The sequence below is a fragment of the Watersipora subatra genome, chromosome 3 (genome assembly GCF_963576615.1).
Source record: "Watersipora subatra chromosome 3, tzWatSuba1.1, whole genome shotgun sequence".
Classification (NCBI taxonomy): Eukaryota; Metazoa; Bryozoa; class Gymnolaemata; order Cheilostomatida; family Watersiporidae; genus Watersipora; species Watersipora subatra.
In genome coordinates, this window is record NC_088710.1 from 46,443,041 (window position 1) to 46,456,745 (window position 13,705).

Sequence of the window (13,705 nt, forward strand, 5' to 3'; positions counted from 1 at the left end):
ATTACTGGCGTATGGTCGCATTCTACAACCAGTTTGATGAACAGAAAAGTTGAAAAAAAACTTACTTTGCAAAATTAGTTTGCTTGAAAACAATGCTGGTTGATGAAAACAGCCATTTTGCTCAAGAATGTGCTACCTGAATTGGACTCGTTAAAATATGCTTTCATTCAAAATGCTGACTAACATAAGCTGCTTGCCTAATCATTCCTTAAAAATCCCAGCAGTGTTTCATGTATGTGTGTTTTTCACAAAAATAGCTTAACAGTTACACAGTTGAATAATTTGTTAGTTTGAGATTGTGTACCTTTCTGCTTTTGTACATATACGTATATTATAAAAAGAATGCTAAGATAGGATAACTCCAACTAAGGAAAAGAAAGCGACAAAATCATTGTTTGAAACTATCTAGACTTTATTTCTAGATGCCAGTTGAATGTAACAAATACAGGAAAATTCAGACACACTTGTTTCTTTTATCATCACTGAATTACAACAATTATTATTATTATCAACACGCCTAAAAGTTAATTAGGATTTGTTGATACATATTGTCTGGCAGTAATCCAAGGTTATGCCCAACAATAAACTTCTATGAACTTCCGAAACAACAGCAATACATTCTATGCATGGCATTTCAGATGTGCACATTATTAAAAACTTTGCATGACCTAAAGCTAGAGACTAACCTAAGAAGTATGTATAAAACGTGTATAAATCAGGTAACTATTCTTAAAACAATACATTACCAACAATATGTAATTAATTCTGTTTTACTATTCAGAGTCAGTACTTTGCTATAGCGGTCCAGGAGGGTATCACGGTTGTTCGGCTGGAGAAACTCTACTGTTATGCAGTTTTTCTATATGGTGAAGAGGCTCGCCATGTCTGTCTTGGTTTTCCTTAACTCCATGCCCTTGGCCATCTGCAATAATTAGTTTTGCTAAACAAGGTTATTGTCTGTCAGTGTATAGACTAATCTGCAAGAGCTGATTTTAGCAGAAATAGAAATTCAAAGTCTGATGCCTTTCCTGCCATCATCAGTGGCATTTTACAAGAGTAGAACCCAACCTGCTGTTCCAGGTCAGATGTTCTACAGCATTAGGCCATGACTGCTTTGTAATTAGTTACAGATTTCCAAGAAAGGTCATAGTATAAAAAACAATTATTTTCCTAAATGTTCTCTGTTGACCAGTTGAATATTTCATATGTAAAATCATTTGTTTTTGAATGATTAGTTAGTCGCAGGCGCATATTGCAAGTCCGGTATAAGTTTGACCTTATCAGTGAGTAACTAAAGATAAGTGCTAATGACTGCTGTAATGTACAATTGGTCCCAGTTAAGGTTTCAGACAACAATAAAGATGCAGTACTTAACTGCATAGGAAGGTCATATCTAACAACATAGTGTACTTATCCTTGTGCTCTAGAAATTCAGTACATATGTATGACTTACAAACTAAATTTTCTAAAAAACATCTTACTTGCTTTGGGATGAATATGGAAGCTATAACGACAATGATAAATATGGTATACAACCATCGTGCTGACAGCTGATTGAAAACAAAAGGTGAATCTACCATGGGATTTTAATATTCAAACAAAGAAGCGAATGACACACGCAGACCGGATCTAGTACTGGTGGACAAAGAAACAAAAGAATGTCAGATTATTGACATCGTTATACCAAGTAATGTGAGTGTGATGAGAAAGAAGTAGAAATAGATAATAAAAAGAATTGGGATTTGAGCTGGGAAGACTGGAGTGAAAGACCAAAAGTAACACCAATAATCATTGGAGCCTTGGAAACCATGTGGAAACCATGAGCCACAGACTGACCTCATACCTAGCTGAGATACGGACTGACTTGTCCTATGAAAAGGTCCAGAAATCAGCACCTGTAGGGCAAGAAGAAGTTCTCCAAAAAGGCTTCAGTAGTATTCAATTATGTAACAAGCCATTACACCTTAGATAGGACCCAGGGTCACCATGAAACCAGTCAATGACTGTGTAAACTATGGTGTTGAATAATGATAATAATAAAAATAGTTTCAGGACGACCTGAGTATGACCAGCATACCATCTCAAAAACAAATGTGCAGTTAACCATCTACTGTATATGGACGACCTGAAACTGTATGGGGAGAACAAGAATGAGATTGAGACACTGATACACACAGTGAGAATCTTCAGCGATGACATCAGTATGGAGTTTGGATTAGATATATCTAATCCAAACTCCATACCGATGTCATCGCTGAAGATTCTCACACTTATAAATGTGCTACCATCACCATGATAAGAAGGAAACTAACTGGCAGAGGAAATATCATGCTACCAAATAAAACAGAAATCTATGAAATAGAAGATAATGAAAGCTACAAATATTTAGGAGTTATGGAGGCAGACGACATAAAACAATCTGAAATGAAAGCTAAGATCAAGAAGAAATACATTCACAGGCTCATGAAATTGCTGAAATCAAAGCTGACTGCTGGAAATCTCATTACCGCTATCAATAAGTGGGCTCTGTCCTTGTACAGATACGGAGCTGGGATTATTCAGTGGACGAAGGCTGAGTTACAGCAACTGAACAGAAGGCCACGGAAACTGATGACAATGCATAAAGGTCTTCATCCAAGATCTGATGTAGATAGAGTATATGTTGAAAGGGACCAAGGAGGAAGAGGATTAATGAGTGTAGAGAAAACTATGAATTACGAAAGTCACAGTCTAAAAAAGTACACAGAAAGCAGCCCAGTTGAATTTATAAGAACAGCGGGTAAGATCATAAATACCAACAGTGAAGTTGGAAGAAAAGAGTATAGAGACCATCAGAAAACTGAACGAAAGCAAAACTGGCATGATTAGCCAATGGACGAGCAACATCTAAGACAGACAGAGAGTCAAACAGCAAAGGAGACATGGCAATGGATGAAGAGGGGATGTCTCAAATGAGAGACTGAAAGCCTGATCATTGCTGCCCAAGATCAAGCATTAAGAACTAACTATAGGAAGGCCAAGATAGAAAAGTTAACAAACGATCCGAAATGCAGATTGTGCAAGCAGAAAGATGAAACAGTGTCCCACATAGTCAGTGAATGCAGTAAGATCGCACAGACAGAATATAAAGGGCGGCATGACAAAGTGGCAAGTGCAGTGCACTGGAGCATATGCAAGAAACATGAGTTGCCCTACACAGAAAAATGGTACGACTACCACACAGAAGCTGTATTGGAGAATGAGAAAGTGAAGCTGCTATGAGACTTCAATGTGCAGACAGGCAAGGTTATTGAAGCTAGAAAACCAGAGCTGGTACTAATAAACAAAGAAAACAAACAGTGTCAGGTCATAGACATAGCAATACCTGGAGACACAAGGGTAGTACAGAAGGAAGATGAGAAGATTGGTAAATACAAAGAGCTTGGGTTCGAGATAAACAGACTGTGGAAGGTGAAGACCGAAGTGATACCAATAGTAATTGGTGCACTCGGAACAATATCACTGAGGCATATAGCATACTTGGCCGAGGTGGGAGTGAACATGTCTTTTGAGACTATACAGATGACAGCCATCTTAGGAACAGCTCACATATTGAGGAAGGTCCTCTCTTAGTGGAATTGAGGAAGATGTTGGATCCTTTGGCCTTTTGTTAAGACCCGGACTCAACACGAACTAAAACCAGTCACCTACCACCACATTTTTTGTGGAAGAAGACCTTTTTAGCAATAATAATAACAATAACAGCTCATAATGAAGAGCTAGAGAGCTTATGATATAATGGATAATGGCTGCCCTTTTGCTACGAGGCAGCTTTGAGTGAGCAAAAACCCAATTGAGCTCATTTTATCTGAAAGTTCTGATGTGTAGCAATTAGCAATACAGAAGTTACTCTGGAATATTGAAATATGCAGCAGCTGTCAGCATGGTCATCTTTTGTATGTTTGTAAGTATTATTTTCTGCTCTATCAGCCAGAGATAATCAATGTAGCCCACTTGCGTATTCAATGAAAAGTGCTAATGTGTTTGTTATGAACTGCTGGTCATTCTCAAAGGATAAAATAAATAGGATTTGTCTCATGCTTACTATCTCATACTGCCCTCTACTAGGAAACTAATAGTCCCCTTCCACTGCAACAACTGTTGGCTTCACTCCAAAATGAAACATTGAGCTATTATTCTTATCAAAACCAGTAAATTTGATACTGAACGTGGATAAAAGTTTCCATCTTACGATACATTAATACAATAGACTTTCAGAAGTCCTAGATAGATGTACATACATACTTATGAACAAATTGTTAGTTGAATATGGCAGACTTCCAACTGCTACATTTTTTAGCTGAATTGGTAAGATATATTGAGCAGTGCACTTACGTTGAGATTGCGCTTCTGTGTAGGAGGGGGGAGTGTCAGAATCTTTAATCACGTTGGGTCTCTTCTTGCGATGCATCTTCTGCTTATTGATGCATGTGAAGATGGTAATGCCAATCCCTAAAATGAATTTCATAGTCATCTGGGTGCTAGCAGACTTATCATCCGTAATGAATGAAATTTAGCCATTTGTATTGGAAGCACTTCATGAGCTGCTCTATGGTGCTAGACCAAAGATTTATATTGCAATGATTTGGCTGATGGTTGAGGTATTTTCAGCAGTTAGAAAAATCATGTTATTCTAGAGCATTACTTTTATGTTAGCAGGCAGTTTGATATTTCCCGAAAACCAAAAGACTTTTAAATAACTATGAACTGGCACACACACAACTGCATGCAAAAACAAATACTGCAAACACTTGACTTATGACCTCAAAATACAATTTTTAATATGAGAATAAAGTTTGAGCAAGTATTTGCCTCAACATACAAAAAAATTTTCAAGATATAAAGCCTGAAGTTTCTCAAACCACGGTAGTTTGTAAGTCTGTATACATGTATGCAATTATTCGTATAGTTCGATTTACACTGCTTGAAAAAATACGAAAATTTGCTCCATGCCTTCCTTTTCAGTTTTAAAATCTTAAATACAAAAAATTAATGAGGGTGATAGTAGAGGACTAGTGGTGCAAACAAAAGAAGGCAGCTTTTATTTTAGAATTAAAGCAACAAAATAGTTAAAACATGAGCGACAACCTTGGCATTAGTTCTCTAAAAAGCTCCGAGCTGGCGTAGCAGTTATCATCAATAAGACAGCTAAACAAAGGAAAGAAAAGAAAGCCTGGAACAAGTGAAAGTGGAGCAAACTGGCTATGATAATCAAAAATAACATTCAAATAATAGCTATATTTTTTGGCTAATTTCGTTCAAACTTTCCATATATGCTCCCTACCCTTCGCCAGATCGCTAAAAATCTTTGTTTTAGAACTCCATCTAGTTCCTGAGAACCAGCCTCCTTAACACCCACCCTACAGGCTATCTGACTGAAAGTGAAAGAAACACCAGGCTGACTGATAGTTATTAATACAAAAATGCATACAAGTTTATTTTATTTTAAGTGCCATTTGTCTCCTGTGTCACTGAGGCTATCTCCTGTGTCACTGAGGCTATCTCCTGTGTCACTGAGGCTATCTCCTGTGTCACTGAGGCTATCTCCTGTGTCACTAAGGTTATCTCCTGTGTCACTGAGGCTATCTCCTGTGTCACTGAGGCTATCTCCTGTGTCACTGAGGCTATCTCCTGTGTCACTGAGGCTATCTCCTGTGTCACTGAGGCTACATATTAATGCGTAATTTGTCTCCTGTGTCAATGAGGCTATCTCCTGTGTCACTGAGGGTATATTTCAATTTACTTGACTTTTTTGCTAAGTGAAACTACGGCCATATTTTTTATTGTCTCAATGCATGCAAATAATTGTTTCTTTTTGTTTAAGTACAGATACCATTGGGTAACTTAGTAGTGTAGTGGGGAAAGTGTTGGACTGTAAATCGGAGTACATGTACCTGGGTTAAATTCCCACGCGAGGCAATTTTATTCCCAAGGCACTTGGCATGGTTTTAGACAGACACAGCTTTTATTATACTAAAGTTTTATTAGGCTTTCTTATAAAGTTTGATATATGCGTTTGTTTTCAAAATATATGCAACTACCTGTAGTATTCATAATATTATTTGAGCTGTTGAGCGAATCATGAAAAACAATATAAATTTTTATAAAAATTATTCTCCAACATACATTCACAATAGTTTCAACATAGAAAGTGATTATAGAATGAAATAACTTTGCATGACTAATACTTCTGCTAAAAGGCAGGGGATATTATACGAGGTGTGACCCATAATTAAAGTTTGAGAGAGCTATTTCAATAGAAGCAGATGCGCCTTGGCTTGTTTTCTATCCCAATAATGTACCATTGTTAATTTTACTACATGTATTTAGTTTGCTAAAGAAATATCATCAGTTTTGCAATTGTGATTCTGAATAGAGATGACATGAAGTTGTCAACACATGGCCTTTCAAACTGAAGAGTCAATGGTGCATATCACTTTTCTATATGAAACAACAAATGTGTAGTCCACCCATTTAGGCTTAATATTAAAAATTATTGCATGCTGGCTTTCATTTGTTCAGCATCAATTAATAAAATGTAGTGAAAAGTGTGGTGACAGAACAACGGAATAAATATATTGGTAGAATACATATAATTTTTTGCAACATATCCAAGCATATTCAATGGGTTTTATAGAGATAGACACCTAACAGGCAAAATTAATCTACAGTAATGATGAAACACTAAAATAATTCATTAGTTTCAAACTTACAAATCAAAAGTGTTGTGATTTATGAAACACAGTACTTCATTATTTTTTTGTTAAAAATTATAAATCAGACAACTACAGCAAAATGAATAGACACATAAATTTCACACAAAAAGCAGAATTTTACAAATAATTGAGCGTATGTTAAAATCAATTACAGTGCACTTAATAGCAAAACCTTTCATTTGAATCCATCATGCTGCGTGTGTTCTAGCCAACAACCTTGCAGATTTGCCAGAATCAATGGCCAATAATATAAAACGTTTATTTTTGGTTGACTAAAATATGTTCCAAAGAATCAATCAAACTCCACTCTGAACTTTTTTTCAATGTGCAAACAATTGCTATAGATTACAACAACCAATTTGAGTTTGTTGCACACGATTCAAGTTTCTAACGCAGAGAAAGAGTGGTTTCAATTTGCAAATGTATATGCAAAATTTTATATTTTTGTTAATTTTCATGCCCCATAATACCAAACCACTAAGCATTGTAATAACTATTTGGCTAACTTCCCTGTGTTTTGGGATAACAACAATAAGCACTCTCACAGCCAAGAGGCAAAATGTATGACTGTAAAAAGTTTTTCGTAATCACATGCATGCCCTGCAACAGCCTGCAGACATTTTGCATAACTACTTTATTTTATAGGCTGTTGGTCCTTGCTTGAATACATAAACATCTAATTACTCATTAATATCATAGTATTTATAAGAACATGAAATAAGACTAAGTCAGTTGTCACGTGCAGGAGGAGAAAAATCTAATGTATACAAGTACTGTGAACATATTCTGTAGATCCTTCATTAAATGTCAGACAATTTGTCAAGCACGCTGTTTTAACCGTTAGCGCTGAGGTTCGTTTGATCGCTGAAGTCATTTACACGCATTTGTGGTGTTCACCACTTGTGCCTCCTGCAGACAAAAACTCGTCATGCTACGCTAAAAGTGGGGCTAAAAGTGAAGTGACACTGTTTGAATGTGTGTGTGCCATTAGAGCTGGAAGATTTACAGTCTCTCCTGACATAGTGCACTGTGTGCAGTGCACTATGTCAGGAGATACTATGGGTATCTCCAGATGCAAGTATCTGGAGATACTCTCCAGATACTTGCATCTGAGCTCATTCCATTGGAGCCAATATTGACTTACAGAAACCGGAAAAAAGAATGCAACGTTGCTAAGAAACAGAAACAGTGCTAGGTGGCACTAGGTAGACAATGTTATATAGCCCAGAGAATAGACTGCCAGAGTATAAACACTTCAGTACTTTTAACCAATGGGTGAAATACGCAGCTGTTTGAATCTAGCAAAACTTGTGTGTAATGGGCAAAACTTCAAGCATTGTTTTTAGCGTAGGCTACATGTTCCATATATAAGATGTGTATTTTACCTTACCAATAACTAAGGCAGCCCCGATCAGTCCAACCCAGAACTCCCATTTTTCGGTAAACTGATCCTGATGCTTTCCTATAACATCCTTTTCACAGTGATGGCCCGACTTCACCACTCCTTCATCAGTGACATTGCAGTTGGCAACGTGGTAGCCTTGGTCACATGTGAGAGAGCTTTCAGGTAAACCACATCTGGCCTCAAGCATGCCGATAAGGCAGCATTGCACAGCTATGAATACCGTCTGTAAAGCATACAAATTGCATGCAAGAAAACCTATCTGTTGAAGCTACAATCCCTTACAGGTGGTTACAGGTGGCCTCCTCGACAAGATACAAAAATTTCAACTTTGCTTTTGCATAGATTATCAACTTTGTTTTTCATGTTACTGCAACATAGAAGAGTTGCGAAACATGTATTTACATTAGACCAATGATTTTTTATAAAAAATTTTATCAGCAAATAAGCATTTCGCAACCAAGTGACTGCTATAACATTCAAATTGTCGTTCAGAAAGTATCCATGAATTACCTGGTACAATCGAATTTCTTGCATGCTGAATAGTAAACGATATACTTCTACGCTTGAAGTGAGTCTAGCTTAACTTCTCAATACTTTCCAACAACACAAAGTGACTTTCACGCTGAAGCGCTACTGTATACCAAAGGTAAATACTACGGAACTAAAGGTTTACAACTAATTAAAGAAATACAATGAGCTTCCAACAGCTCTTTATTATTACGCTTCATCTGTATCCTAGAAGAGATTTTATTCTTGCATTGTGTGAGCAAACTGTTTGCAGAGTATTGAATTCCTGCTATTGAGTTTCGATATGTTAATAAAACATTCACCAACATGTTTATAAGATTTTAGTGTGAGAAAAGCGATGTAAAACAATTCAAGTACATGTTAGCATTACAATCTGATTACTATTTCTCATAATAATGTGTAGAGAAAGAAGCGAAATGTTCATAAGAACTTCTGAACCAGCTCGAAGTTTGTTTCAGTATGTTTTGAGCAGGACCCTGTTTAAAAGCATTACACCTATGGAAAGAGGTGGTAAGCTGCTCATTAGAAGACAAATACAGCGCACCCTCGGGATACGATTACCCTGATATACAATTTTTTCACCTTACAGAGTTGAATATGTTGAGATTCTCACCTCACTATACTAGTTTAATTTCACCATACAAATTCAAAAGAATTTTCGCCCCAGTTCAAAATTGGCAGTTGGTGTGCTTATTACGTAACGTGCTTATTACGTAATGTGCTTATTACGTATTAAATAACAAAAATACCGGAATGCGGTTCGCCGTAAACATTTTCACAACGTATAGAAGAGACACGATGACCGACTTCTCTCAGGTCGGCATTCTACGTGGGAGCCTTTATGAAAACTGCGTAAGCAAGAGCAAATATTCATTTTTAGCATTTTACTATAAACTTTTATTCAGCATATGTATATAACTACAAGTATATATATTTAATTTGTTAGCTATGGAATCTGAGACCGATAAAACGTTACAAGACAAAGAAAAAATGATTTCTATGACAAGAAAGTTGGAGGTCATAAATAAATAGGAAGAAGGTGCTCGTATTATTATATAGTATTGCTAAAAAATATAGTTGCAATCAATTAACAATTGAGATTATTGTTATTAAAAATAAAAAATTTGTTAAAGCAAACACAAGGAGGAGCTTAGAACTGACGACTTAGAGGAGTTGCACGAGATCAGCATTCAAGTGAAGAAACCATTTATTAGTGGCAAGGAAGTGAAAAAAAAACAGAAAAAAACCTACATCAACAGAAAAATTTCAAGTGTTTAATTTACTGGTGTGGACTGCTACATAAAAATAATACTGTACAGTGTATGTATAATGTATATCATTAATTTCTCTTCTTTGTGTCATATGTTGTTTAGGGCGTATCAGTTGTGCGTGTATGATATTGTTATAGTTGTACTGTGTTATGTGAATGTATGAAGTATAATCTTGTGAGAGTAGATTAGTTTATTCGTGTCAGATCAGCTACACAACAGCAAGTGTGTTACCACATCAGTTTTACATCCAAGTATTAATCATGAGTTGATCACTAGTTAATTAGATCAGGAAACAGTAAAACCACACAATTCTTGTAAACATACATGGATGCATGACCTCATGACCTGCCTGTCAGCCATTGCTATATACAAAACATCACGACACTTTGTGTGGCGTGTTTTTCATGTTTGATTCATTTCATGTTTTATTTTATTTCATGTTTTATTTTATTTCATGTTTTATTTATTTAATTTTGATTTTATGTTTTATATTTTTGTTTAACCATGTCTTTGGGGGTGGGCCTGTTGTTTACTATGTAAATACAAATCGTTGTATGTATGTAACTCATATATAACTAGCTACTCAAAATAGTTGACGCATCCACATTACTTTGTATAACTTGCTAAAGCCCTTCCTTCTAGTGTATAAATACGTACAAACTTCTGTGTGTATGGTTACATTGATTCTTGTGCACATTTCATACAAGACGAACTTCTGTACAACCTTCTCTGGATCCTTTTACAAGCGTTAGCTCGCTAGCAATTTTCTGCATTGCACCAGCATTTAAAGCGTACCAGCAAGCATCATCCTCAATAAGTGATCAAGTAGGCTATATTCTACATTACACCAAGTTAGTTTGTTTTCTTAGAGCACTCTCTGCACTAGCAGAAAAGCTGTGTATTCCTGGCCATTTCTGCTTTTAATGAGTCAAAAGTGTTGAACTTTTTCTTTCAAAACCAGTCGAAATAATTGGACAGGATTAGACAACTTCTTTTAGCCTGCTAAAAAATTCCATTTCATTACGTATTAAATTTATTTTTTCAAGTGTACAGCAATGTAATTGATACATCTTTTTCTGCTTTACTCGCTACATGTACCAGCTCAAGTCACATTACTCCAAAGGTATGTACACCCTGTAAATAAAATTTAATTTTTCTTCATGATGGCCATGACATGGTCAAGTGTGCGAGAGGTCGCTTTCGATAACTGCATCGCTTAGCCTTTCTTGTTGAATTCGGTTGGAAAAGGTTTTAACCAGACACACTAAATGTTATAGTGAAAGTGAAGACAAAAGCTGATGAATAATAAACTTTTCGTGATATAAAGTTGAAATTCAGTAAAATAGTTAAAAGACATTTGAAGTGAACTGAAAGTTTATGTTGTACGTACATCTCGAAGGTAAGAACTTTTTACTGTACGTACTGCATTTGAAACACACATTATAATGTTGCATTTTATTGCAGATGATAGCCATTAAAATAAACTGAATACAATACAGTTATTGTAGTAAATATAGTTACTAAAATTGACATACTATTTTGTTACTAATTTTCAATATGTACACATTTTTATAAAATTTTGACGATTTTTACCAGGGCATGTTTGCATTGTATAATTACAATGGTCTCTATACCCCTACATACAAATTTTTCACTATACGCTGCCAACCTCGGAACTGATCAACATCGTATCCTGAGGGTGCATTGTACATGTTTACTCTTATAGACTGAAAGACAAGCCGATAGACTAAGATACGAACTTCTAATCGAAAGTCCCAAGTTTAGCCAATGAGCCAAGCAGCTAACAGCAAGCATCAGTAGAGGTGGAACGAGACAGGTTTTTTAAGTTCGAGACGAGACTCGAGACACTGTCTTGTAAAAATTCGAGACTCGAGACACGAGACAGTAAAATAATGAGCATTTGGTGATGATTTCACTACACAAGTACTAGCTACTTGGTATATATAAAATTAATAAAACTATTTTTAAATTGAATTTTCACCTGGTGTAAACGATTTAAATACAACATTTTAATAGTGATATGCATGTAGTTTTTGTAAACAAAAGTGACACAAACAGCTCTAAAATACCGAAGTTATATATTCTAAGAATTTTGAGCTTGATTGATCATAATTATTATAAACATATTGCTTTGTACATGTATATTTTTACCATCTATTGAATAGTTCTTACTTTTTAATGTAATGAAACCGATAACCGTCGCTCTACAAAGAAATACCACAACTAAAAGAACACACGATAATACTTTCATTCTTATCGTTTCATTAATGTTAAGTGTTGTTTGTGTATTAACTGTAGTATGTGAATTATATTTAAATTGTACTCATGAAATTATATTAATTACTGTATACATGCACATGTATATTCTTATATTGAGCTAACAAAACGTCATTGTTAACCGAACATGGACTATGGTCGACACGGCCTTTCGTTCGTTTCTCCGTGTCAGGGCAAGTTTTACCCGCGATTGGTAGTATATACGTAAAAGAGGCCCGAATTTTATGAAGGGCAGTTGGTGTTTAGACACGATACGATAAAATACAGACATTTTACCCGCAAAAGTCTTATTTATTAAATTGGATTATCCGAAGAGTAATTAGATACGACCCGGTATCTGTTTTAAGGACACAGAACCGAACTAAAATATAACAGGGCCGTTGTCCGGACTACATGATTAGACTCAGTGGCCAACATAATCAATAGCAACAGGTAGTAACGGACCGGGTATAACTTTAAAGGCAGTTGCCCGCAATCCATTACAATATATGGAGTTGTCGCTACCGTAAGAAGCCATGTTTTAACAACCGTGCGCAGGCGCTTTAGTTCTATTTCCTGTCTCGAGTTTGGCAATAGTTAAGTCGAGACGAGACCGATACGAGACAGGTCGATACTCGAGACGTCTCGTGTCTCGTTCCACCTCTAAGCATCAGCATTTGAATAGCCTATTATTCTTATAGATTGTTCGTGGATAAAGAGTGATGTCACTGCTCTAATCAACATGCACATTCCGACAGAACTGTCATACTAGCAGCAATGGTATAGTTACTATTGCTAACATTTGATCCCTTGTAGGGGATTTGCATTCTAGGGCAAATACCAATCTACCATAACAAACACACTCCAATTTTAAATACCTTTGCTTGAAACAAATTAAGACAAAAGCCTTATGATTTTAACCATTTTGAAAATTTTATCCAGTACATTGCAAAGAAACCTACATGAATATTTTGGGCAGTCAGCGACTCGGCCTAGTTAGAAATCTAAACAATTATTGTTACAAACACTATGTACGCTTACAATAACAAGTGTTCATAGCTAAATGTGACATATATTATTGTTACAAATACTATGTGCGCTTACAATAACAAGTGTTCATAGCTAAATGTGACATATAATATTGTTACAAACACTATGTGCGCTTACAATAACAAGTGTTCATAGCTAAATGTGACATATATTATTGTTACAAACACTATGTGCACTTACAATAACAAGTGCTCATAGCTAAATGTGACATATATTATTGTTACAAACACTATGTGCACTTACAATAACAAGTGTTCATAGCTAAATGTGACATATATTATTGTTACAAACACTATGTGCGCTTACGATAACTAGCGTTCATAGCTAAATGTGACATACATTTTGTATAGAAATAATATTATAGAGCAAACACAAGTATAAAACTAAAGCACAGCTACTTTGCCTGTCCAGGGACGAGC

The 13,705-nt window shown here is 35.8% G+C and overlaps 1 protein-coding gene across 1 annotated transcript; it reads right to left on the reverse strand.

Moving 5' to 3' along the window:
- Positions 1–769: 769 nt before the first annotated feature.
- Positions 770–8,752, reverse strand: LOC137391459 (uncharacterized). Its single transcript, XM_068077940.1, has 4 exons — positions 8,671–8,752; positions 8,146–8,383; positions 4,375–4,491; positions 770–922 (listed from the first exon to the last, which is right to left on the reverse strand). Exons 1-4 carry the CDS (start codon positions 8,692–8,694, stop codon positions 816–818), a joined length of 486 nt encoding a protein of 161 aa, XP_067934041.1. The 5' UTR covers positions 8,695–8,752; the 3' UTR covers positions 770–815.
- Positions 8,753–13,705: the final 4,953 nt, after the last annotated feature.

Coding starts and splice junctions, on each gene's coding strand:
- LOC137391459 (XM_068077940.1), bottom strand. CDS start 8,694: ATGCAAGAAATTCGATTGTACCAG. Junction 8,384..8,670: donor AAGAAATTCGATTGTACCAG/GTAATTCATGGA, acceptor TATGCTTTACAG/ACGGTATTCATAGCTGTGCA. Junction 923..4,374: donor CACAGAAGCGCAATCTCAAC/GTAAGTGCACTG, acceptor TAATTATTGCAG/ATGGCCAAGGGCATGGAGTT.